General features: G+C 46.3%; 1 protein-coding gene across 2 annotated transcripts in view; it reads left to right on the top strand.

The window, feature by feature from the left end:
- The window catches only part of adamts17 (ADAM metallopeptidase with thrombospondin type 1 motif, 17), an 823,747-nt gene that overhangs the window by 640,676 nt on the left and 155,211 nt on the right, over positions 1-27,860 (top strand). For both annotated transcript variants that reach the window (XR_011587458.1, XM_070858706.1), the window contains exon 21: positions 25,205-25,382. Coding sequence is in view for 1 of the 2 variants with exons in the window: in XM_070858706.1 (XP_070714807.1) it covers positions 25,205-25,382 (178 nt within the window). In the remaining variant the exon portion in view is untranslated. The remainder of the gene's footprint in view (positions 1-25,204; positions 25,383-27,860) is intronic.

The raw sequence follows: 27,860 nt of genomic DNA, 5'->3' as shown, positions 1-27,860 counted from the left end.
GACCAGCATTTATTGCCCATTGTTAATTGCCCTTGAGAAGGTGGTAGTGAGCCACCGCCTTGAACCGCTGCAGTCCGTGTGGTGAAGGTGCTCCCTCAGTGCTGTTAGGGAGGGAGTTCCAGGATTATGACCCAGTGATGATTAAGGAACGGCCGATATTTCCAAGTCAGGGCAGTGTGTGACTTGGAGAGGAAAACGCATATGGTGGTGTTCTCATGCGCCTGCTGCCCTTGTCCTTCCAGGTGGTGGAGGTCATGGGTTTGGGAGGTGCTGCCGAAGAAGCTTTGGTGAGGTGTTGCAGTGCATCTTGTAGATGGTACACACTGCAGCCACGGTGCGCCGGTGGTGGAGGGAGTGAATGTTTAAGATGTTGGATGAGGTGCCGATTAAGTAAATGAGATAAATGGCCAGTTAATCTGTTTCTAGTGGTGTTGATTGAAGGAGCAGTAAAGGGCCAGGACTGAAGGAGATATTTCATTCAAGTACTGCCTGGCGATCTGAACATTCAGCTGAACAGGCAAATGGAGGTTCCGCTTAATGCCTCATCTCAAAGACGGCACAAACAACAATGCAACACCCCCACAGTACTGCACTAAGTGTCAGCCTAGATTATGTACTCAAGTCCTGGAGTGGGCCTTGAACCCACTGCTGCCTGACTCAGAGATAAGGGTGCTACCAATTGAGCTGAGGTGACACTTAAAGACCTTTAAATCACAACCATGTGGAATGTGACAAATTTCCCTCAACCAATGGGTTACTGGTCTATACAGCTGTTCTGAAATTTGCTTATAAGCCACGTGAGAGGAAGCAATATAATAAGTCTGATGGCATGGTTGCACAAACTGGGATAGTATTGTTAGAAATGTCATGATCAGGAGGTTCTGTTGCTGGTGATCGGGAGGCTGGGGAATTGAAGGGGGCAACTGGGAAATGTTGCAAAGGGACTGACCTATCTTGTCTGGTGACACCAGTGAATTGAGTCATTACCCTTGTGGTCTGTCCAGTCAGTGTAGCTGCCTGTCCTTCCCTCCATGGGGTTGGAGAGATAGGTATTGATAGACCATTGGGAGAGGGGTCCAACTGCCTTGTATTTTTCCAGCCGTAGTCAGACATTGAATATCATTTATTCCAGCTGCTACACCACCCACTGATATTGAGTGCACATAGAATAATAGAAATTTACAGCGCAGAAGCAGGCCATTTCGGCCCATCGTGTCCACGCCAGCTGTCAAAGAGCTATCCAGCCTAATCCTACTTTCCAGCTCTTGGTCCGTAGCCCTGCAGGTTACATCACTTCAAGTGCACATCCAAGCACTTTTTAAATGTGGTGAGGTTTTCTGCCTCTACCACCTTTTCAGGCAGTGAGTTCCAGACCCCCACCACCCTCTGGGTGAAGACATTTCCCCTCAAATCCCCAATAAACCTCTTAGCAATTACATTAAATCTATGCCCACTGGTTGTTGACCCCTCTGCTAAGGGAAATATTCCTATCCACTCTATCTAGGCCCCTCATAATTCTATACACCTCAATAAGGTCTTCCCTCAGCCTCCTCTGTTCTAAATAAAACAACCCCAGCATCGCCAATCTTTCCTCATAGTTAAATTCACCAGTCCAGGCAACATCCTCGTAAATCTCCTCTGTACCCTCTCTGGTGCAATCACATCTTTCCTGTAATGTGGTGACCAGAACTGCACGCAGTACTCTAGCTGTTGCCTAACTAGTGTTTTATACAGTTCAAGTATAACCTCCCTACACTTGTATTCTATGCCTCGGCTAATAAAGGCAAGTATTCCATAGGCCTTCTTAACCACTTTATCTACCTGGCCTGCTATCTTCAGGGATCTGTGGACCTGCACTCCAAGGTCCCTTTGTTCCTCTGCACTTCTCAGTTTCCGACCATTTAATGTATATTCCCTTGCCTTGTTAGCCCTCCCCAAATGCATTACCTCACACTTCTCCAGATTGAATTCCATTTACCACTGTTCCACCCACCTGACCAGAACATTGATATCTTCTTGCAGTCCGCAGTTTTCTTCATTATCAACTACACAGCCGATTTTAGTATCATCTGCAAACTTTTTGATCATACCCCCTACATTCAAGTCAAAATCATTAATATATCCCACAGAAAGCAAGGGACCCAGCACTGAGCCTTGCGGAACCCCACTGGAAACAGCATTCCAGTCACAAAAATACCCATTACTCTTTGCTTCCTACCTCTGAGCCAATTTTGGATCCAACTTGCCATTTTGCCCTGGATCCCATGGGCTTTTACTTTCATGACCAGTCTGCCATGTGGAACCATATCAAAAGCCTTGTTAAAATCCATATATACTACATCAAATGCACTACCCTCATCGACCCTCCTGGTTACCTACTCAAAAAATTCAATCAAGTTAGTCAGACATGACCTTCCCTTAACAAATCCATGCTGACTGTCCTTAATTAATCCGTGTCTTTCGAAATGAAGATTTATCCTGTCCTTCAGAATTTTCTCCAATAATTTTCCCACCACCGAGGTTAGGCTTTTCCTTTTCTAAACAAAGGTACCACGTTAGCAGTCCCCCAGCCCTCCAGCACCACACCTGTAGCCAGAGAGGATTGGAAAATGATGGTCAAAGCCTCTGCTATTTCCTCTTTTGCTTCTCTTAACAGCCTGGGATACATTTCATCTGGGCCTGGGTGTTTATCCACTTTCAATCCCCTTAATACATCCTCTCTCACTATGTTTATTTCAGCTAATATTTCACACTCCGCCACCCTGATTGCAATGTCTGCATCGCCCCTCTCTTTTGTGAAAAAAGGTGCAAAATATTCATTAAGAACTATACCCACGTCTTCTGCCTCCACACACAGATTACTTTTATGGTCTCTAAGAGGCCCTACTCTTTTTTTAGTTATCCTCTTGCTCTTAATGCATTTATAAAACATCTTTGAGTTTTCCTTGATTTTACTTGCCAACATTTTTTCATGCTCTCTCTTTGCTTTCCTGATTTCCTTTTTAATTGCACCCCTGCACTTTCTATACTCTAGAGTTTCTGCAGTATTGAGCCCTCGGTATCTGTCATAAGCCTCCCTTTTTTTCTTTATCCTTCCCTGTATACCGCTTGTCATCCAGAGGAGTCTAGATTTGTTAGTCCCACCCTTTTTCTTTAAGGGAACATACTTGCTCTGAACCCTCCGGATCTCCTCCTTGAATGCCTCCCACTGCTCTGACACTGATTTACCTTCAAGTAGCTGTTTCCAGTCCACTTTGGCCAAATCACTTCTCAGCTTAGCAAAATTGGTTTTCCCCAATTGAGAACTTTTATTCCTGTTATATTTTTGTCCTTTTCCATAACTACCCTTAATCTAACTGAATTATGATCACAACCACCAAAATGCTCTCCCACTGATACCCCTTACACCTGCCCAGCTCCATTCCCTAAAACTTAGTCTGGAACCGCCCCCTCCCTTGTTGGGCTTGCTACACACTGGCTAAAATAGTGCTCCTGAATGCATTTTAGGAATTAAGAACCCTCTATACCTTTCACACTAATTCTATCCCAGTTAATATTTACTATTACCCTCCCCTATAATTTTTGCACTTAGAAACATAGAAACATAGAAAATAGGTGCAGGAGTAGGCCATTCAGCCCTTCTAGCCTGCACCGCCATTCAATGAGTTCATGGCTGAACATGCAACTTCTGTACCCCATTCCTGCTTTCTCACCATACCCCTTGATTCCCCTAGTAGTAAGGACTTCATCTAACTCCTTTTTGAATATATTTAGTGAATTGGCCTCAACAACTTTCTGTGGTAGAGAATTCCACAGGTTCACCACTCTCTGGGTGAAGAAGTTCCTCCGCATCTCGGTCCTAAATGGCTTACCCCTTATCCTTAGACTGTGACCCCTGGTTCTGGACTTCCCCAACATTGGGAACATTCTTCCTGCATCTAACCTGTCTAACCCCGTCAGAATTTTAAACGTTTCTATGAGGTCCCCTCTCATTCTTCTGAACTCCAGTGAATACAAGCCCAGTTGATCCAGTCTTTCTTGATAGGTCAGTCCCGCCATCCCGGGAATCAGTCTGGTGAACCTTCGCTGCACTCCCTCAATAGCAAGAATGTCCTTCCTCAGGTTAGGAGATCAAAACTGTACACAATACTCCAGGTGTGGCCTCACCAAGGCCCTGTACAATTGTAGCAACACCTCCCTGCCCTTGTACTCAAATCCCCTCGCTATGAAGGCCAACATGCCAATGCTTTCTTAACCGCCTGCTGTACCTGCATGCCAACCTTCAATGACTGATGTACCATGACACCCAGGTCTCTTTGCACCTGCCCTTTTCCTAATCTGTCACCATTCAGATAATAGTCTGTCTCTCTGTTTTTACGACCAAAGTGGATAACCTCACATTTATCCACATTATACTCCATCTGCCATGCATTTGCCCACTCACCTAACCTATCCAAGTCGCTCTGCAGCCTCATAGAATCCTCCTTGCAGCTCACACTGCCACCCAACTTAGTGTCATCCGCAAATTTGGAGATACTACATTTAATCCCCTCGTCTAAATCATTAATGTACAGTGTAAACAGCTGGGGCCCCAGCACAGAACCTTGCGGTACCCCACTAGTCACTGCCTGCCATTCTGAAAAGTCCCCATTTACTCCTACTCTTTGCTTCCTGTCTGACAACCAGTTCTCAATCCATGTCAGCACACTACCCCCAATCCCATGTGCTTTAACTTTGCACATTAATCTCTTGTGTGGGACCTTGTCGAAAGCCTTCTGAAAGTCCAAATATACCACATCAACTGGTTCTCCCTTGTCCACCTCTACTGGAAACATCCTCAAAAAATTCCAGAAGATTTGTCAAGCATGATTTCCCTTTCACAAATCCATGCTGACTTGGACCTATCATATTACCTCTTTCCAAATGCACTGCGATGACATCCTTAATAATTGATTCCATCATTTTACCCACTACCGATGTCAGGCTGACCGGTCTGTAATTCCCTGTTTTCTCTCTCCCTCCTTTTTTAAAAAGTGGGGTTACATTGGCTACCCTCCACTCCATAGGAACTGATCCAGAGTCAATGGAATGTTGGAAAATGACTGTCAATGCATCCCTATTTCCAAGGCCACCTCCTTAAGTACTCTGGCATGCAGTCCATCAGGCCCTGGGGATTTATCGGCCTTCAATCCCATCAATTTCCCCAACACAATTTCCCGACTAATAAGGATTTCCCTCAGTTCCTCCTCCTTACTAGACCCTCCGACCCCTTTTATATCCGGAAGGTTGTTTGTGTCCTCCTCAGTGAATACCGAACCAAAGTACTTGTTCAATTGGTCCGCCATTTCTTTGTTCCCCGTTATGACTTCCCCTGATTCTGACTGCAGGGGACCTACGTTTGTCTTTACTAACCTTTTTCTCTTTACATATCTATAGAAACTTTTGCAATCCGTCTTAATGTTCCCTGCAAGCTTCTTCTCGTACTCCATTTTCCCTGCCCTAATCAAACCCTTTGTCCTCCTCTGCTGAGTTCTAAATTTCTCCCAGTCCCCGGGTTCTCTGCTATTTCTGGCCAATTTGTGTGCCACTTCCTTGGCTTTAATGCTATCCCTGATTTCCCTTGATAGCCACGGTTGAGCCACCATCCCTTTTTTATTTTTACGACAGACAGGAATGTACAATTGTTGTAGTTCATCCATGCGGTCTCTAAATGTCTGCCATTGCCCATCCACAGTCAACCCCTTCAGTATCATTCGCCAATCTATCCTAGCCAATTCACGCCTCATGCCTTCAAAGTTACCCTTCTTTAAGTTCTGGACCATGGTCTCTGAATTAACTGTTTCATTCTCCATCCTAATGCAGAATTCCACCATATTATGGTCACTCTTCCCCAAGGGGCCTCGCACAACGAGATTGCTAATTAATCCTCTCTCATTACACAACACCCAGTCTAAGATGGCCTCCCCCCTAGTTGGTTCCTCGACATATTGGTCTAAAAAACCATCCCTTATGCACTCCAGGAAATCCTCCTCTACCGTATTGCTTCCAGTTTGGTTAACCCAATCTATGTGCATATTAAAGTCACCCATTATAACTGCTGCACCTTTATTGCACGCACCCCTAATTTCATGTTTGATGCCCTCCCCAACATCACTACTACTGTTTGGAGGTCTGTACACAACTCCCACTAACGTTTTTTGTCCTTTGGTATTCTGCAGCTCTACCCATATAGATTCCACATCATCCAAGCTAATGTCCTTCCGAACTATTGCCTTAATTTGCTCCTTAACCAGCAATGCTACCCCACCTCCTTTTCCTTTTATTCTATCTTTCCTGAATGTTGAATACCCCTGGATGTTGAGTTCCCAGCCCTGATCATCCTGGAGCCACGTCTCCGTAATCCCAATCACATCATATTTGTTAACATCTATTTGCACAGTTAATTCATCCACTTTAATGCGGATACTCCTTGCATTAAGACACAAAGCCTTCAGGCTTGTTCTTTTAACACCCTTTGTCCTTTTAGAATTTTGCTGTACAGTGGCCCTTTTTGTTCTTTGCCTTGGGTTTCTCTGCCCTCCACTTTTCCTCATCTCCTTTCTGTCTTTTGCTTTTGCCTCCTTTTTGTTTCCCTCTGTCTCCCTGCATTGGTTCCCATCCCCCTGCCATATCAGTTTAAATCCTCCCCAACAGCACTAGCAAACACTCCCCCTAGGACATTGGTTCCGGTCCTGCCCAGGTGCAGACCGTCCGGTTTGTACTGGTCCCACCTCCCCCAGAACCGGTTCCAATGCCCCAGGAATTTGAATCCCTCCCTGTTGCACCACTGCTCAAGCCACGTATTCATCTGCGCTATCCTGCGATTCCTACTCTGACTATCACGTGGCACTGGTAGCAATCCCGAGATTACTACTTTTGAGGTCCTACTTTTTAATTTAGCTCCTAGCTCCTTAAATTCGTTTCGTAGGACCTCATCCCTCTTTTTACCTATGTCGTTGGTACCAATGTGCACCACGACAACTGGCTGTTCTCCCTCCCTTTTTAGAATGTCCTGCACCCGCTCCGAGACATCCTTGACCCTTGCACCAGGGAGGCAACATACCATCCTGGAGTCTCGGTTGCGGCCGCAGAAACGCCTATCTATTCCCCTCACCATTGAATCCCCAATCACTATTGCTCTCCCACTCTTTTTCCTGCCCTCCTGTGCAGCAGAGCCAGCCACGGTGCCATGAACTTGGCTGCTGCTGCCCTCCCCTGATGAGTCATCCCCCTCAACAGTACCCAAAGCAGTGTATCTGTTTTGCAGGGGGATGACCACAGGGGACTCCTGCACTACCTTCCTTGCACTGCTCTTCCTGTTGGTCTTCCATTCCCTATCTTCTCAGAAATCTGTCTACATATTTGCTCTTCTACCTCCCTCTGACTGTTTGGGGGTCTATAGTACTCTCCCAGCAGTGTAATCGCCCCTTTTTTGTTCTTCAGTTCAATCCATATGGCTGCATTTGATGACCCTTCCTTCAAATGTCTCGGAGCGGCTGCAGGGCTTTCTGGAGGGTGAACAGCCAGTTGTCGTGGTGCATATAGGTACCAACGATATAGGTAAAAAGCGGGATGAGGTCCTGCAAGCTGAATTTAAGGAGCTAGGAGTTAAATTAAAAAGTAGGACCTCAAAGGTAGTAATCTCAGGATTGCTACAAGTACCATGTGCTAGTCAGAGTAGGAATTGCAGGACAGCTAAGATGAATATGTGGCTTGAGGAGTGGTGCAAGAGGGGGGATTCAAATTCCTGGGACATTGGAACCAGTTCTGGGGGAGGTGGGACCAGTACAAACCAGATGGTCTCTACCTGGGCAGGACCGGAACCAATGTCCTAGGGGGAGTGTTTGCTAATGCTGCTGGGGAGGGTTTAAACTAATATGGCAGGGGGATGGGAACCTATGCAGGGAGACAGAGGGAAATAAAATGGGGGGAGAAGCAAAAGATAGAAAGGAGAATAGTAAAAGTGGAGGGCAGAGAAACCCAAGGTAAAAATCAAAAAGGGTCACATTACAGCAAAATTCTAAAGGGAGAAAGAGTGCTAAAAAGACAAGCCTGAAGGCTCTGTGCCTCATTGCGAGGAGTATTTGTAATAAGGTAGATGAATTAACTGTGCAGGCAGCTATTAACGATTATGATATAATTGGGATTACGGAGACATGGCTCCAGGGTGACCAAGGCTGGGAACTCAACATCCAGGGGTATTCAACATTCAGGAAGGGTAGACAGAAAGGAAAAGGAGGTGGGGTAGCGTTGCTGGTTAAAGAGGAAATTTTCAATCGTAAGAAAGAACATTAGCTTGGATGATGTGGAATCTGTATGGGTAAAGCTGCGGAATAACAAAGGGCAGAAAACGCTAGTGGGAGTTGTGTACAGACCACCAAACAGTAGTCGTGAAGTTGGGGATGGCATCAAACAGGAAATTAGGGATGCGTGCAACAAAGGTACAGCAGTTATCATGGGAGACTTTAATCTACATATAGATTGGGCTAACCAAGCTGGTAGCAATGCGGTGGAGGAGGATTTCCTGGAGTGTATTAGGGATGGTTTTATAGATCAATATGTCGAGGAACCAACTAGAGAGCTGGCCATCCTAGACTGCGTGTTGTGTAATAAGAAAGGACTAGTTAGCAATCTTGTTGTGCGAGGCCCCCTGGGGAAGAGTTACCATATTATGGTAGAATGATTCATTAAGTTGGAGAGTGACAGTGTTAATTCAGAGACTAGCGTCCTGAACTTAAGGAAAGGTAACTTCACTGGTATGAGACGTGAATTGGCTAGGATAGACTGGAAAATTAGACTTAAAGGGTTGACAGTGGATAGGCAATGGCAGACATTTATAGATTACGTGGATGAACTTCAATAATTGTGCATCCCTGTCTGGAGTAAAAATAAAACGGGGAAAGTAGCTCAACTGTGGCTAACAAGGGAAATTAGGAATAGTGTTAAATCTAAGGAAGAGACAGATAAATTGGCCAGAAAAAGCAGCAAACCTGAGGACTGGTAGAAATTTAGAATTCAGCAGAGGACAAAGGGTTTAATTTGGAGGGGGAAAATAGAGTATGAGAGAAAGCAGGGAACATAAAACTGACTGCAAAAGCTTCTATAGATATGTGAAGAGAAAAAGATTAGTGAAGACCAACGTATGTCCTTTGCAGTCAGATTCAGGTGAACTTATAATGGGGAACAAAGAAATGGCAGACCAATTGAACAAATACTTTGGATCTGTCTTCACTAAGAAAGACACAAATAACCTTCCAGAAATACTAGGGGTTCGAGGGTTTAGCGAAAAGGAGGAACTGAAGGAAATCCTTATTAGTCAGGAAATTGTGTTAGGGAAATTGATGGAATTGAAGGCCGATAAATCCCCAGGGACTGATAGGCTGCATCCCAGAGTATTTAAGGAAGTGGCCCTAGAAATAGTGGTTGCATTGGTGATCAATTTTCAACATTCTATTGACTCTGGATCAGTTCCTATGGACTGGAGGGTAGCTAATGTAACACCACTTTTTAAAAAAGGAGGGAGAGAGAAAACAGGGAATTATAGACCGGTTAGCCTGACATTGGTGGTGGGAAAAATGTTGGAATCAATTATTAAAGATGAAATAGCAGCGCATTTGGAAAGCAGTGACAGGATCGGTCCTAGTCAGCATGGATTTATGAAAGGGAAATCATGCTTGACAAATCTAGAATTTTTTGAGGATGTAACTAGTAGAGTGGACAAGGGAGAACCAGTGGATGTGGTGTATTTGGACTTTCAAAAGGCTTTTGACAAAGTCCTACACAAGCGATTAGTGTGAAAATGAAAGCACATGATATTGGATGTAATGTACTGACGTGGATAGAGAACTGGTTGGCAGACAGGAAGCAGAGAGTCGGAATAAATGGGTCCTTTTCAGAATGGCAGGCAGTGACCAGTGGGGTGCCGCAGGGTTCAGAGCTGGGACCCCAGCTATTTACAGTATACATCAATGATTTAGATGAAGGAATTGAATGTAATATCTCCAAGTTTGCAGATGACACTAAGCTGGGTGGCAGTGTGAGCTGTGAGGAGGATGCTGAGAGGCTGCAGGGTGACTTGGACAGGTTAGGTGAGTGGGCAAATGCATGGCAGATGCATTATAATGTGGATAAATGTGAGGTTATCCACTTTGGTGGCAAAAACAGGAAGACAGAATATTATCTGAATGGTGACAGATTAGGAAAAGGGGAGGTGCAACGAGATCTGGGTGTCATGGTGCATTAGTCATTGAAAGTTGGCATGCAGGTACAGCAGGCGGTGAAGAAGGCGAATGGCATGTTGGCCTTCATAGCGAGGGGATTTGAGTATAGGAGCAGGGAGGTCTTACTGCAGTTGTACAGAGCCTTGGTGAGGCCACACCTGGAATATTTTGGTCTCCTAATCTGAGGAAGGATGTTTTTGCTATTGAGCGAATCCAGCAAAGGTTCACCAGATTGATTCCCGGGATGGCAGGACTGACATATGAGGAGAGACTGGATCAACTGGTCTTGTATCCACTGGAGTTTAGAAGAATAAGAGGGATCTCATAGAACCATATAAAATTCTGACGGGATTGGACAGATTAGAGGCAGGAAGAATGTTCCCGTTGCTGTGGAGTTCCAGAACCAGGGGTCACAGTCTAAGAATAAGCGGTAAGCCATTTAGGACCGAGATGAGGAGAAACTTCTTCACTCAGAGAGTGGTTAACCTGTGGAATTCTCTATCGCAGAAAGTTGTTGAGGCCAGTTCGTTAGATATATTCAAAATGGAGTTAAATATGGCCCTTACGGCCAAAGGGATCACGGGGAGAAAGCAGGAAAGGGGTTCTAAGGTTGAATGATCCGCCATGATCTTATTGAATGGCGGTGCACGGCTCGAAGGGCCGAATGGCCTGCTCCTGCACCAATTTCTATGTTTCTATGTTTCTAAATCATCCCTCCTCACAGCTGTAATTGTTTCTTTAATCAATACAGACGCCCTCCCTCCTTTTTTACCCCCTCTCTATCCCGTCTTTAAACCTTGTAACTAGGAATGTTGAGCTGCCATACTTGCCCTTCTTTCAGCCATGTCTCAGTAATAGCTCTAATATCGTACTCCCGAGTGTCTACCTGTGCTCTCAGCTCATCTGCCTTATTCCCTTTACTCCTTGCATTGAAGTATATACCGCTACTGAATCAATTCTCAGATTCCCATCCCTCTGCCAAGCTCGTTTAAACCCGCCCCAACAGCACTAGCAACACTCCCCGCCCCCCCGGGAGGATATTGGTCCCGGTTCTGTTTATATGCAACCAGTCCGGCTTGTACAGGTCCCACCTCCCCCAGAAACGGTCCCAATGCCTTCGGAATCTAAAGCCCTCTCTCCTGCACCATCTTTCCAATCACGCATTCATCTGCTCTATCCTCCTGTTTCTGTACTCACTAGCTCTTGGCACCGGCAGTAACCCGGAGATTACTACCTTTGAGGTCCTGCTTTTTAATCTACTAGCTCCCTAAACACTGCCTGCAGGACCTCATCCCTCTTTCTGCCTATGTCATTGGTACCGATATAGACCACGACCTCTGGCTGTTCACCCTCTCCCCCCAGAATGTCCTGCAGCCGCTTGGTGACATCCTTGACCCAGGCACCAGGGAGGCAACAAACCACCATCCTGGAGTCATGTCTGCGGCCGCGGAAACGCCTGTCTGCTCCCCTGACTATCGAATCCTCTACCACTATAGCTCTTCCATTCTTCTTCCCCCCCCCCCCTGTGCAGCTGAGCCACCTGTGGTTCCATGGATTTGGCTCTGGCTGCACTCCCCAGAGGAACCATCGCCCCCACCGGTACTCAGAACAGAATACAGGTTGGAGAGCGAGATGCAGACAGGGGACTCCTGCACTACCTGCCTGGTCCTCCACATATTGGTATTAATGACAGAGTTCTTCACCATAGTGGGGGACTGCATTTTCTTGCTATTAGAACTGACTGTTGTTGGGAGCGGCCTGTCCTGATCCCCTGGGATCCAACACAGCCGGCAAAAGAGTGGGTCTGAGGAGATCTTTTGGCCTTTGCAACATCCTAGACTATCTCTAGAATGGCTGGAGTTGTGCAGAAGATGTACAGAAATGCGTTCGCCTGCTCTCGGCCTCCTCAGCCAGAAAGGAGTGGAACGTGTGCAGTTTGTGCAGGAATCCTCCTGTTATCCTGCAATCGATCACAACTGGATTGTGCAGCTGTCCTGCCTTCTCCCTCTATGTTTGGCTTCATGTTGCAGGCACCATTCAGCACTGTCAGCGTTTCTGAGGCTGAAGATACCGCTACATAATCAGACAATTACAGCAAGTGTCTGACTATTGTTTGTCAGAACTGTTGGCTTGTCATGGGTTCATCGGAGGGGAATGGGAAGGGAATTCACATCTGCGACAAATGTGATCATGCATTTTTACCCAGCTGGAACATGTGTTTGCCTGTGGCTGGAATATCTGTGGTGAGTATCACTTGTGCCCACAAAACCATGTAAGTGGATGCTTAGCTGTCGACGCTGAGGATGGTGATAGACTTAACGGTTTGTACCAGAAGTCCCTTTTCAGAGAGGGGCAGGGGAGGGGGCGGGGTGAGGGAGGGGAGGGGTTGGGGGGAGGAGGAGCAGGGGCAGGGGCGGGGGAGGGGAGTGGGGGGGCGGGATAGTGGGGTGGGGGAGGGGAGGGGGCGGGGGAGGCCAGATTCGAGGCTCTATCCTGACCAGTAGCTCCGTGATGACCCGCCCCTCACTTGAGGAATAAGCCTGGAAGTACACTAATACAGGCTCTGACATTCGCGTTGTGCCTGGGTCTAGTGCACAACATTTTCAAACCTGGCCTCAGTGTGACTTCTGGAATTCTTTGTTGTCATTTTCTCAATATCTGAGTTATACTCTCAGAGACTCCCTCTCTCCATTTCATGTCTTGTTCACTGCCTTCCTCTTTCCCTAGCTCATTCCTTTTCCTTTCATACTCTCATTCTACCTTTCATTCACTCCCTCTGTCCCATGCTTATTACACCTCCCTCTCATTCATCATCTTTTTTTTTATTCCTTCCCTCTCTCATCCACCATCCTTCTCACATTCAACCTTCCCTCACTCCCTGTCTCCTTCCCTCACCCACTTCCTCTCACTCCCTCTCCTTCCCTCTCCCTCTCTCTCACTCCCTGTCTCCTTCCCTCTCCCTCTCTCTCATTCCCTGTACTGTATAAATCCATGACATGTTTTGTATATTGACACTAGATTGAAAGATGCCTTTCACGACATTAGGATGTTCCAAAGCGCTTTACAGCCAATGAAGTACTTCTTGAAGTGTAGTCATTTGTAATGTGGGAAACACAGCAGCCAATTTGAGTACAGCAAGCTCCCACAAATAGCAATGTGGTAATGATCAGATAATCTGTTTTAGTGATGTTGATTGAGGGATAAATATTGGCCCCAGAACACCGAGGATAACTCCCCTGCTCTTCTTTGAATAGTGCAATGGGATCCTTTACATCCACCTGAGAGGTCAGACCGGGCCTCAGTTTAACATCTCATCCGAATTATGGCTCCTCTGACAGTGCAGCACTCCCTCAGCACTGCACTGGAGTCTGCGTTCAAATCTCTGGAGTGGGACTTGAACCCACGACTTTCTGACTCAGAGGTGAGAGTGCTGCCCACTGAGAATGCTGAGGCCTAAAAGACTGCTCCAGAAAACAAAGCTGAAGGAATTGAAGAGATCTGCAGACGTGTTAAAGCAATGAGTAGGATGTGCTCCCTCAGGATACATCATAAACCGGTCGGAGTAATTTTCCAACTGGACACTCCCAGTGGGGAAGGCTCCTTTCCCCCTTTATAGGGCCCAAGTTTCCACAAGAAAAAAAACGGGCGCCCCTTCGCGCCTAAAACGGCACCTAAAAAAGAAATTGCGATTCTCGAGCGTTCTGCAGCTCCTTGTCTGTCTGGCGCGGCGTGCAGGGGGGCGGAGCCTACACTTGCGCCGATTTTGTAAGTGGGAGGGGGCGGGTACTATTTAAATTAGTTGTTTTCCCTGCCGGCAATTGTGCGTGTTGAAGCGTGCGCGCGCGCGTTGGAGCGTTCGCGCACGCGCAGTGTGAAAAAAACATTGCCTGCCCCTCCCTCTCCCTCCCTCCCCCCACCTCTCCCTCCCCCTCCCCCTCCCCCGTTAGCGGGAACATCGCTGAGCTGACTAAGGCTTCCACCTCAAGTGGAAAGCTGTTTGCTGCCTCGTTACTGCCTGCCCCTCCCTCCCCCCCATTCGCGGGAACATCGCTGAGCTGCCTGAAGCACTTTCACACAGGTAGGAAGATGGTTTATTTAATCTTTTTGCTTATAAATGTTTATTCAGGTTGGATTTATTTGTATAATATTTGTATAAGTATAAATAAGGATTTATTGTCGAATTTAATGAGTTCCCTTCCCCCCCACCTTGTTCTGGACGCCTAATTTGTAACCTGCGCCTGATTTTTTAATGTGTAGAACAGGTTTTTTCAGTTCTACAAAAATCTTCACTGGCTCCATTCTACTTTAGTTTGGAGTACATTTTCACTGTGGAAACTTTCAAATCAGGCGTCAGTGGCCGGACACGCCCCCTTTTGAAGAAAAAATTCTGTTCTAAAGTAGAACTGTTCTACCTGACTAGAACTGCAGAAAAAAAAATGTGGAGAATTGCGATTTCTAAAATAGTCCGTTCTCCACCAGTTGCTCCTAAAAATCAGGCGCGAATCATGTGGAAACTTGGGCCCAATGTAACCAGAGAAAGTGCCTCTTCTGCTTATTGTTAATTTCTCTGCTGGTCGGCTTTGCTGTATCGGTAGACTAAGGGGCACCAATCTCAGAGAATAATTCCCTATGATGACTTCTCTTTATATTGTGTAATGTGAAGAATTTCCTATATTCTTCCTTAGAGTGAGCCATTCTGCTAACGCTGTGTTCTGTGGTGGTCCCTTCCTGCACTGAATCGGGTGCCGTTGTGTCTAATACAGCAGGGGTGGTCACATGAGATTGAACTATGGAATCTCAGTGGCCACATTTAAGTTTAAGTCTATTAATTTGCCGATATCTCAAGTTGCTGACACAAACAGATCAGCTTCTGGTTTATGTTTTATCCACCAATGTGGCAACAGCACGAAGATTGGTCATTTTCCAGTAGCCAGACCCATGAAATTCAAACAGGAGAACATAGTGAATATTAAATGTAAGTCACTCTTTGCTGCCGTTGCCCTCCTGCACCAGCTCGCGCGGCTCCCTGAAGTGGCCTCCACGCTGCTCCCGGGTCGCCGCACCTCCACTCCTTTTATGGCCCCGACCTGCCGCTGGTGTTCTCATGCAAATCAGGACCTCCAGGTCATCAAGGTCCAGGTCAGTGATTGGAGCGTGGGCAGATACAGCAGGAGCGACACGAGACTGTGGAGGGAAGTGATCGGGGCCTTCATTGAAACACCTGTGAACTCATCCTTTTTTGGCGTGGAAGTGGGTCGTCCTCGTTTCGAGGGACCGCCTATGATGATGATAAATGTAAGTATGTACAACTCTGTTTCCCACGCTTCAACACCAGAATGCTGCATCCCTATCACACCTGCTGCAACTGTACAGGGTATTGGTGAGGCCGCACCTGGAGTACTGCGTGCAGTTTTGGTCACCTTACTTAAGGAAGGATATACTAGCTTTGGAGGGGGTACAGAGACGGTTCACTAGGCTGATTCCGGAGATGAGGGGGTTACCTTATGATGATAGATTGAGTAGACTGGGTCTTTACTCGTTGGAGTTCAGAAGGATGAGGGGTGATCTTATAGAAACATTTAAAATAATGAAGGGGATAGACAGGATAGAGGCAGAGAGGTTGTTTCCACTGGTAGGGGAGACTAGAATTAGGGGGCACAGCCTCAAAATACGGGGGAGCCAATTTAAAACCGAGTTGAGAAGGAATTTCTTCTCCCAGAGGGTTGTGAATCTGTGGAATTCTCTGCCCAAGGAAGCAGTTGAGGCTAGCTCATTGAATATATTCAAATCACAGATAGATAGATTTTTAACCAATAAGGGAATTAAGGGTTATGGGGAGCGGGAGGATAAGTGGAGCTGAGTCCACGGCCAGATCAGCCATGATCTTGTTGGGTGGCGGAGCAGGCTTGAGGGGCTAGATGGCCTACTCCTGTTCCTAATTCTTATGTTCTTCTGTTCTTATGTTCTTATTAATGTTGGGGAAGCCCAGAACCAGGGGTCACAGTCTAAGGATAAGGGGTAAGCCATTTAGGACCAAGATGAGGAGAAACTTCTTCACCCAGAGAGTGGTGAACCTGTGGAATTCTCTACCTCAGAAAGTTGTTGAGGCCAATTCACTAAATATATTCAAAAAGGAGTTAGATGTAGTCCTTACTACTAGGGGATCAAGGGGTATGGCGAGAAAGCAGGAATGGGGTACTGAAGTTGCATGTTCAGCTATGAACTCATTGAATGGCGGTGCAGGCTCGAAGAGCCGAATGGCCTACTCCTGCACCTATTTTCTATGTTTTTAGATCCCCATTTCATAGAATTTTCATAAAATGATGCAGTGCAGAAGGAGGCCATTTGGCCTATTGTGCCTGTACCAGCTCTTTGGGAGAGAATGTTGTTCTAGAGTAACTGTCCCCCAAGAAAGCCTTTGTACACAATCCCGGAGGTTACACCCACTAGCGCTGAGCCCTCTGGAGTTTGTCGAGTCAGGGGGAGGGTACGCAATGTGCAGGGGCAGACACAAGCACCACTGCAGAACATCTCCAGTACCCACCTGCCCCATTCAGCCGGAGACTCCAGCATCTGCCCAGCACTGGGACGTTCCTCAGATTTCAGCCTTCAGCACCTGGGTAAGGGGCTGATCAAGAGGGTTTTTTAAATGTTGCCATTTCTCTAGAGCCCAGGTTCTCATGCCAGGCCATAGATCTAACCGCTACAAACTCCATTCCCCAGCCTCCGACTCTATCTGTCTCTCTGGCCTCTGTCTGAGGCTGACCACAACTTCAGCATCCTATTTGAACCTGAGTTGAGTTCTCGACCCCATATCCTCTCCATCACCAAGACCACCTACCCCCACCTCCATAATATCTCTTGTCTCCACCCCTGCCTCAGCTCATCCTCTACAGAAATCCTCATCCATGCCTTTGTTACCTCTAGACTTGACTATTCCAACGCTCTCCTGGCCGGCCTCCCACCCTCCATAAACTTCAGCTCATTCTGGCTGTATCCTAGAATGCACCAAGTCCTGTTCAACCACCTCCCATGTGCTCGTTGACATACATTAGCTCCTGGTTCGGCAACGCCTTGATTTTAAAATTTTCATCCTTTCATTCAAATCCCTCCATGGCCTTGCTCCTACTCCAGCCCTACAACCCTCGAAGATCCCTGCACTTCTGCCTCGTGCGTATCTCCAATTTTCATCGCTCCACCATTGGCTACCTAGGCCCTAAACTCTGGAATTCCCTCCCTAATCCTTTCCGCCTCTCTACCCCTCTCTCCCCCTTTAGGTCACTCCTTAAAACCTACCTCTTGGACTAAGCTTTTGGTCATCTGTCCCAATATCTCTTTCTGTGGCTAGTGTCAAATTTTATCTGATAACACTCCAGTAAAGCGCCTTGGGGCATTTTTACTCTGTAATGGTGCTATATAAATACAAGCTGTGGTTGTTGTGTGAGCTGGAACTGAAACAGGCAAAGGACTAACTGGAGCACTGCTCTGCTCCAGGCATCAGCTGATTTCCATCAGTCCTATATTTATCTTCCTCACACAAACTACATCTGTTGCTGTGCCCATCTTGCTGAGTGCTTGTCCTTATATAACCTGCTGTCTAACACAGCACACAGTTAGAGGGTACAGAATGCTTCGACAAACATCACCCATCCGAGGGATGGAGTTCCTTTTCATATTTCAAAGCTCTCATTTGCTAAAACATCTCAGGCCCAAAATTCTTACAGAATATGATGGGGATGAATGCCTGTTCTGTGTTCAGATAACAAACTGCTAACGGCATTGTGGGAAATGCATGCTTGGAAATTTCCTGAGAGTTCAAGGTAGCCATCGAGGGGACATGGCCAGGACTAGTCTCGGTAACTGAAGCAACACAAGTCTGAATTGGACAGACTGGCACTGGTCTTCAGGAGCAAGACTTGAGCACATAATCCACACCGGCACTCCCACTGCAATACTGAGCGAGTGCTGCACTGTTGGAGGTGCCGTCTTTTGGACGAGACGTTAAACCGAGGCCCCGACTCCCATCTCAGGTGGATGTAAAGGATGTAGGAGGGTGAATTGTTTACCAGGGGCTAGAGTGGGGCCCACTGAGATTAGAAGGACAATGTAAGATACCTATTGGAGCAGCCAGTGTATGACTAACCTTCAGATCAGGCCCTCAAATCTGGCACCAAGCTTATAGTCTACAGGGGTGTAGTAATACCCGCCCTCCTGTATGGCTCAGAAACGTGGACCATATACAGTAGACACCCCAAAACGCTGGAGAAATACCACCAACGATGTATCCGCAAGATCCTGCAAATCCCCTGGGAGAACAGACACACAAACGTCAGTGTTCTCAATCAGGCCAACATCCCCAGCATCGAAGCACTGACCACACACGACCAGCTCTGCTGGACAGGCCACATTGTTCGCATGCCTGACACAAGACTCCCAAAGCAAGCACTCTCCTCAAAACCCCTACACGGCCAGCGAGCCCCAGGTCGGCAAAGGAAACATTTCAAGGACACCCTCAAAGCTTCCCTGATAAAAATGCAACATCCCCACCGACACCTGGGAGTCCCTGGCCAAAGACCGCCCTAAGTGGAGGAAGTACATCCGGGACGGCGCTGAGCATCTCGAGTCTCATTGACGAGAGAATGCAGAAATCAAGCGCAAGCAGCGGGAGGAGTGTGCAGCAAATCAGTCCCACCCACTCTTTCCCTCAACAACTGTCTGTCCCACCTGTGACAGAGACTGTAATTCCCGTATTGGACTGTTCAGTCACCTGAGAACTCACTTTTAGAATGGAAGCAAGTCTTCCTCAATTCCGAGGGACTGCCTATGATGATGATGATGAACCTTCACAGAGAGAAACTATCATAGGGGGCTTAAAATCCACATTAATGAGGATCACCTCAAAACTCAAAGATAGGAGATGCAAAATAATGTTCTCTCATACACTTCTGGCATTTGGCAAAGAAGGGAGTTCAGATGGAACATTGAGGATGTAACTAAGTGGCTAGCAATCTGGTGTGAAGTTAATGATGTTATTTTGCTAAGTAAGTGGGAACATTGTCAGCACACAAAGTGACTCATTCAGGAGTGACACTCTGCAGCCTTACACAGCAATGAGACGTTCCAGGAGCCGCTATTAAGAATTATTGAGAAGGTTTGAGGAGGGCAGGGAGGAACTAGGATCCCAGGCGAGACTGATTGTAGAATGGAAGGGTGTCAAGCGGCTGGGGATACAGAAACTGGCAATGCCAGAGACACACAGGAAGCAGGGACAAGGGACAGCTGGTCACAAAGGGTCAATAAAGTTGGCACATCTGCAGTAGGATGAATGCTAGAAGCATTAGAAATAAGATACTGGAACTGGGCTCTGTAGGCAGTAGGGACATCTGTTGTAGTAGGAATAACAGAAACATGGCTGACTCCAGAGGATGGGAATGAATACAACATAGACATAGAGCGGTAGGAAAATATACAACAGACAGGAAAGGAGGCAGTGGAACAATATATGTCAGGGATACCTGGGAGGCTAATGACATTGATCCTGTCAGAGGTCAAATGTCATACCATGAAATATTTTGGTTGGGTATCCTTAACATGACAAAGAGAAAGCTAACACTTGTGTTTGCGACAGACCACCAAAACATAAAGGAAGACAATATGGCCTGTGATGGGATAAGGTTATTTTCAAACAGAGAGCAACAATGAATTACATTTATAAAGCGCCTTTAATGTAGAAGAATGTCCAAAGGCGCTTCACAGATCAGACAAAAATGGATCTTTAAAAAAAATGATTCTTGGGATGTGAGCATTGCTGGCAAGGCTGGCATTTATTGCCCATCTCTAATTGCCCCTTGAGAAGGTGGTGGTGAGCCACCTTCTGGAACCGCTGCAGTCCGTGTGGTGAAGGTGCTCCCACACTGCTGTTAGGGAGGGAGTTCCAGGATTTTGACCCAGCGACGATGAAGGAACGGCGATATATGTCCAAGTCAGGATGGTGTGTGACTTGGAGGTGGTGGTGTTCCCATGCACCTGCTGACCGTGTCCTTCTCGTGGTAGAGTCACGGGTTTGGGAGGTGCTGTTGAAGAAAGTTATTCAGAGGATTTACCAAATGCTTGGCAATTGGTGGGTTTAAGGAGGATCTTAAACGAAGAGGGGGAAGAATACAGACAAAGGACTATCGGAATGGAATTCCAGAGCGTGGGCCTTAGTTGGCTGAAAACACGGCTGCCAATATTGGGGTGAAGAGAGAGGGGAATGCACAAGAGGCCACATTTAGAGGAATGGAGAGTTATGCAGGGGAGAGGGTGTCTGAAGGGCTGGAGGAAGTTACGGAGATAGAGAGGGGTGAGGCCATGAAATGATTTAAGCACAAGGAAGAGAATTTTAAGTTGGAGGTGTATGGAAACCAGTAGACAATGTAGGTGATAGATGAGCAAGACTTGGTGCATGATATGATATGGTCAGTTGTGTTTTCAATGAGCTGAAGTTTATGGAGGATGGGAGATGGGCCATGCTAGGGAGATGGAAGTAGGCGTTCCTTGTGATGGAGAGGATATAGTTTAGTCGGCAGGTCATAAGAACATAAGAAATAGGAGCAGGAGTAGGTCTTTTGACCCTTCGAGCATTACTCTGTCATTCAATGAAATCATAGCTGATCTTCTACCTCAACTCCACTTTCCTGCACTATCCCCATATCCCTTGATTCCCTTAATATCCAAAAATCTTATCGATCTCAGTCTTGAATATACTCAAAGACCAAGCCTCCACAGCCCCCTGGGGTCGAGAATTCCAAAGCTTCACCATCCACTGAGAGAAGAAATTTCTCCTCATCTCAGTCCTAAATGGCCAGCCGCTTATTCTGAGACTGTGACCCCTGGTTCTAGGCTCCGCAGCCAGGGGAAACATCCTCCCTGCATCTACCCTGTAAGAATTTTGTATGTTTCAATGAGATCACGCTCATTCTTCTAAACTCTAGGAAATATAGCTTAGTATACTCAATCTCTCCTCATAGGACAATCTCCTCATCCCAGGAATCAATCTGCTGAACCTTCGTTGCACTCCCTCTATGGCAAGTATATCCTTCCTTAGGTAAGGAGACCAAAACAGCACACAATGTGGTCTCACCTGGGCCCTATATAATTCCAGTAAGACGTCTTTACTCTTACATAAGAACATAAGAAATAGGAGCAGGAGAAGGCCACAGGGCCCCTCGATCCTGCTCCGCCATTTAATACGATCATGGCTGATCTGATCATGGACTCAGGTCCACTTCCCTGCCCACTCTCCATAACCCCTTATTCCCTTATCGTTTAAGAAACTGTCTATTTCTGTCTTAAATTTATTCAATGTCCCAGCTTCCACAGCTCTCTGAGGCAGTGAATTCCACAGATCCACAACCCTCTGAGAGAAGAAATTTCTCCTCATCTCAGTTTTAAATAGACGGCCCCTTATTCTAAGATTATGCCCTCTAGTTCTTGTCTCCTCTATCAGTGGAAACATCCTCTTTGCATCCACCTTGTCAAGCCCCCTCATAATCTTATGCGTTTCAATAACATCACCTCTCATTCTACTGAATTCCAATGAGTAGAGGCCCAACCTACTCAACCTTTCCTCATAAGTCAACCCCCTCATCTCTGGAATCAACCTAGTGAACCTTCTCTGAACTGCCTCCAAAGCAAGTATATCCTTTCATAAATATGGAAACCAAAACTGCACGCAGTATTTCAGATGTGTCCTCACCAATACCCTGTACAACTGTAGCAAGACTTCCTGCTTTTATACTCCATCCCCTTTGCAATAAAGGCCAAGATTCCATTGGCCTTCCTGATCACTTGCTGTACCTGCATACTAACCTTTTGTGTTTCATGCACAAGTACCCCTAGGTCCCGCTGTACTGCAGCACTTTGCAATCTTTCTCCATTTAAATAGTAACTTGCTCTTTGATTTTTTTCTGCCAAAGTGCACGACCTCACACTTTCCAACATTATACTCCATCTGCCAAATTTTTGACCCACTCACTTAGCCTGCCTACGTCCTTTTGCAGATTTTTTGTGTCCTCCTCACACATTGCTTTTCCTCCCATCTTTGTATCGTCAGCAAACTTGGCAATGTTACACTCGGTCCCTTCTTCCAAGTCGTTAATATAGATTGTAAATAGTTGGTGTCCCAGCACTGATCCCTGCGGCACCCCACTAGTTACTGATTGCCAACCCGAAAATGAACCATTTATTCCCACTCTCTGTTTTCTGTTAGTTAGCCAATCCTCTCTCCATGCTAATATATTACCGCCAACCCCGTGATCTTTTATCTTGTGCAGTAACCGTTTACACTCACATCCTCTTATAATAAAGGCTAACGTACCATTTGCTTTCTTAATTGCTTGCTGTACTTGCATGTTAACTTTCAGTGATTCGTGTAGAAGGACACCCAGGTCCCTCTGAACACCAACATTTCCCAATCTCTCACTATTTAAAAAATACTCTGCTTTTCTATTTTTCCTACACATGTGGATAAGTTCACATTTCTCCACATTATATTCCATTTGCCAACTGTCTGTCTTTATCACTCAGGATATAAACAGCACATTTCACTGCTTCCCATTCTTCACTTGGAGTAAAACCCCTGCGCAGCCGAGAAAGTGGTGACCGGCTTATTTGAAATAAAGAAGTTTTCTTTCACATTCCTGCAATTATTAGAAGTTAAATATCACAGAGCTCTGAAACTTCTGATGGTGCATCTTCCAGCTTGTTTTGTACTGTCTAATCTGCTTCTATCCTCTTAGTTTACCAGACTCCCTCTTTAGTTCAGTGCACAGTCTGAGCTTTAAGGTGACGGTCAGCATTTCAGCCCTTGTCAGCTTGCTTATGTCTTTCGAGGAAATCGAGGCTGCATTGCTGCGATTGGAATTGACCAGTTTCCCCACATCGGTTCAGTTGGACAGCAGGAGCACGTCAGAATCACATTGGCTGGAGTGCAGGATTGGGGCCTGTTGGTATCAGACAGATCGATTTGAGGTCACAACTGGAATTTGCTATCACTTTCTCTCACAGATCGTTGCATATAAACTTGAGACAGAAAAGTTTTCAGATGAGCTGATGGCCTTTGAGAGTCACAGTTCCAGACGTGTTCATTTACTGTTCGTCCACAAATAATTTATATGAAACAAATAAACCCTACAGCTTTTAAAAGCTTCTAATCTTCCTCTGAAGAACTTGTGGTGCAATGCCATGATGCCATCCAATGCAAATTATTTTCTTTGCGGCTGCTGGAAGCCGTGTTTTGGAGATAGCGAAGATGTGAATGCGTGGACCAGCTTTATTTCAGATTGCCTCTGATTGCACCACGCAGTCTCCAGTATCTTGGCGTATTTTGCAATTGCTTCCCAGCAAATGCTGATCGTTTAATAATTAGCGGCAATTTACAAACTGTGAACGCTTCATATTTCTCACAGGAGTTAGTTCACCAATCCCATGCTCACAACCAAGAAGCCGCATCGACTGGAACACAAGCTGAGTATCGTATCATACTGCTGTAGTCTGTCTCAGGTCTGCACGCCCTTCAACTGGGAGCATGGGGTCAATGAACTTATCTTATGAAGATTAAGGACTAGCCTTGTTAACTTTTTTATAGACCTCGCCCCATCCTATCTCTGTAATCTCTTTCAGCCTCACAACCCCCCGAGATGTCTGCGCTCCTTAAATTCTGCCCTCTTCAGCATCCCTGATTATAACTGCTCAACCATTGGTGAGCGTGCCTTCAGCTGCCTGGGCCCCAAGCTCTGGAACTCCCTCTCTAAACCTCCCCGCCTCTCGACCTCCTTTAAGACACTCCTTAAAACCTACCTCTTTGACCAAGCTTTTGGTCATCTGCCTTAATTTCTTCTTATGTGGCTCGGTGTCAAATTTATTGTTTTGATTTATAACACTGCTGGGACATTTTACTACATTAAAGGCGCCATATAAATAAAAGTTGTTGTTCTTTATTAACCTTCCATTTACTTTTCTCAATGTTTTGTTTCAATAATGAATGTGATGCCATTATCATGGTGACACTGACATATCGCAGTGTGGGCTGGCCCGTGCTGCCCCGGGCCCTCGGCTCTTCTGGGCCCCGTACCCTCATTCGCCGCACCCTCGCCACGATCTCTCACCGCTCCTCCGCCACAAACATTCGCCGCACCTCCGACCTCTGCCACGATCCCTCACCGCACTAGGTCCATGCAGCAGAGCAGGTCTCCAGTCGTCCTGGTTAACACTTGCCACTGGATAAAGGCCTAGTTCTGTCAAGCCCGCGTGGTGGCTGATGTGCAACAGTCACCACATGCACAGGCATCTTCCACCCACTCAATTGGAGTTCAGGACTGGAATATCGGGTCCTTCATTGAAACATCTGTGAACTCATATGGAAGCAAGTCATCCTCGTTCGAGCGACCGCCTATTATGATGATGATGACAGTGACTGTATAAATGAGCTCAGTTAATTTGAACTGGCAGAATAACAGAATCAATCGTGTTACTAATCGTCCGTCTGCTGGTGTTAGCTCACCTCCCTCGCACCATCAGACTCATTAGGGTGGATTTTACAAATTCACCATCTGGGCACAGAGCCTTGTGAGCGGGTACGTTGACAACCGCATCCCAATTCCCGCTCAGCCTGCCCTCTGCACAAGGCACTGCAAGGGAAGCATGGATTTGTAAAACCTCCCCACTGACACAGAGCAGTGAAAATACATCACCTTTTATAGCAGCTCTTCTAAATTTGTCTTTTGTCAAAGAAAATATCCCTATTTTTAAGGCAACGGTCAATAAAGTTTCACTCACATACAAATTGTTTTCTAAATGTTGAAGATTTCACCTGTTTCCTAATTGCTCATTCAGGAGCTATGATGTATAAATATTGTTGAGTGTGATTAATTATTTGCTGATGATCCTGTGTGTTGGTGTTCCAGTGTTCCTCCACATGTGGCAAGGGCCTGCAGTCACGTGTGGTTCAGTGTATGCACAGAGTCACTGGTCGCCATGGCAATGAATGCCCATCTTTAACCAGACCACCAGCTTACAAGCAATGCCACCAGAAACCCTGCAATGGAAGTATCAACATCAACACCATCACATCGCCCAGGCTTGGTGAGTGTCCGTACATCGGTTTTACTGTGACAGTGGATTGTAGCGAGATCATTGGGGGGAGCGAGCTTAACGCTCATACTGAGCAATTATCTGACCAGCCCAGAACAAAGTACAGACTATGATCGGGGCTGGCTGGGTCTGTGTATATAAATACAGACTGTGATCAGGGCTGGCTGGGTCTGTGTATATAAATATAGACCGTGATCGGGACTGGCTGGGTCTGTGTATATAAATACAGACTATGATCTGGACTGGCTGGGTCTGTGTATATAAATACAGACTGTGATCGGGGCTGGCTGAGTCTGTGTATATAAATACAGGCTACGATCAGGACTGGCTGGGTCTGTGTATATAAATACAGATGATGATCGGGACTGGCTGGGTATATGTATATAAATACAAACTGTGATCGGGGCTGGCTGGGTCTGTGTATATAAATACAGACTATGATCGGGACTGGCTGGGTCTGTGTATATAAAGACTGACTGTGATCGGGGCTGGCTGGGTCTCTGTATATAAATACAGACTATGATCGGGGCTGGCTGGGTCTGTGTATATAAATACAGACTGTGATCGGGGCTGGCTGGGTCTGTGTATATAAATATAGACTATGATCGGGACTGGCTGGGTCTGTGTATATAAATACAGACTATGATCGGGGCTGGCTGGGTCTGTGTATATAAATACAGACTGTGATCGGGGCTGGCTGGGTCTGTGTATATAAATACAGACTATGATCGGGGCTGGCTGGGTCTGTATATAAATACAGACTATGATCGGGGCTGGCTGGGTCTGTGCATATAAGTACAGACTATGATGGGGGCTGGCTGGGTCTGTGTATATAAATACAGACTGTGATGGGGGCTGGCAAGGTCTGTGTATATAAATACAGAATGTGATCGGGACTGGCTGGGTCTGTGTATATAAATACAGACTATGATCGGGGCTGGCTGGGTCTGTATATAAATACAGACTGTGATCAGGGCTGGCTGGGTCTGTGTATATAAATACAGACTGATCAGGGCTGGCTGGGTCTGTATATAAATACAGACTGTGATCAGGGCTCGCTAGGTCTATATATATATACAGACTATGATCGGAACTGGCTGGGTCTGTGTATATAAATACAGACTGTGATCGGGGCTGGCTGAGTCTGTGTATATAAATACAGGCTACGATCGGGACTGGCTGGGTCTGTGTATATAAATACAGACGATGATCGGGACTGGCTGGGTATATGTTTATAAATACAAACTGTGATCGGGGCTGGCTGGGTCTGTGTACATAAATACAGACTATGATCGGGACTGGCTGGGTCTGTGTATATAAAGACTGACTGTGATCGGGGCTGGCTGGGTCTGTGTATATAAATACAGACTAGGATCGGAACTGGCTGGGTCTGTGTATATAAATACAGACTGTGATCGGGGCTGGCTGAGTCTGTGTATATAAATACAGGCTATGATCGGGACTGGCTGGGTCTGTGTATATAAATACAGACGATGATCGGGACTGGCTGGGTATATGTATATAAATACAAACTGTGATCGGGGCTGGCTGGGTCTGTGTATATAAATACAGACTATGATCGGGACTGGCTGGGTCTGTGTATATAAAGACTGACTGTGATCGGGGCTGGCTGGGTCTGTGTATATAAATACAGACTATGATCGGGGCTGGCTGGGTCTGTGTATATAAATACAGACTGTGATCGGGGCTGGCTGGGTCTGTGTATAAATACAGACTGTGATCGGGACTGGCTTGGTCTGTATATAAATACAGACAATGATCGGAACTGGCTGGGTCTGTGTATATAAATACAGACTGTGATCGGGACTGGCTGGGTCTGTGTGTATAAATACAGACTATGATCGGGTCTGGCTGGGTCTGTATATAAATACAGACTATGATCGGGATTGGCTGGGTCTATATATAAATACAGACTGTGATCGGGACTGGCTGGGTCTGTGTATATAAATACAGACTATGATCGGAACTGGCTGGGTTTGTATATAAATACAGACTGTGATCAGGGCTGGCTGGGTCTGTATATAAATACAGACTATGATCGGGACTGGCTGGGTCTATATATAAATACAGACTATGATCGGGGCTGGCTGGGTCTGTGTATATAAATACAGACTGTGATCGGGGCTGGCTGGGTCTGTGTATATAAATACAGACTGTGATCAGGGCTGGCTGGGTCTGTGTATATAAATTTAGACCGTGATCAGGACTGGCTGGGTCTGTGTATATAAATACAGACTGTGATCGGGGCTGGCTGGGTCTGTGTATATAAATACAGGCTATGATCGGGACTGGTTGGGTCTGTGTATATAAATACAGACGATGATCGGGACTGGCTGGGTTTATGTATATAAATACAAACTGTGATCGGGGCTGGCTGGGTCTGTGTATATAAATACAGACTGTGATCGGGGCTGGCTGGGTCTGTGTATATAAATACAGACTATGATC

Source organism: Pristiophorus japonicus, chromosome 17, assembly GCF_044704955.1.
Source record: "Pristiophorus japonicus isolate sPriJap1 chromosome 17, sPriJap1.hap1, whole genome shotgun sequence".
In the NCBI taxonomy this organism is placed as follows: domain Eukaryota; kingdom Metazoa; phylum Chordata; class Chondrichthyes; family Pristiophoridae; genus Pristiophorus; species Pristiophorus japonicus.
This window is presented reverse-complemented; position numbering and strand designations above follow the sequence as displayed.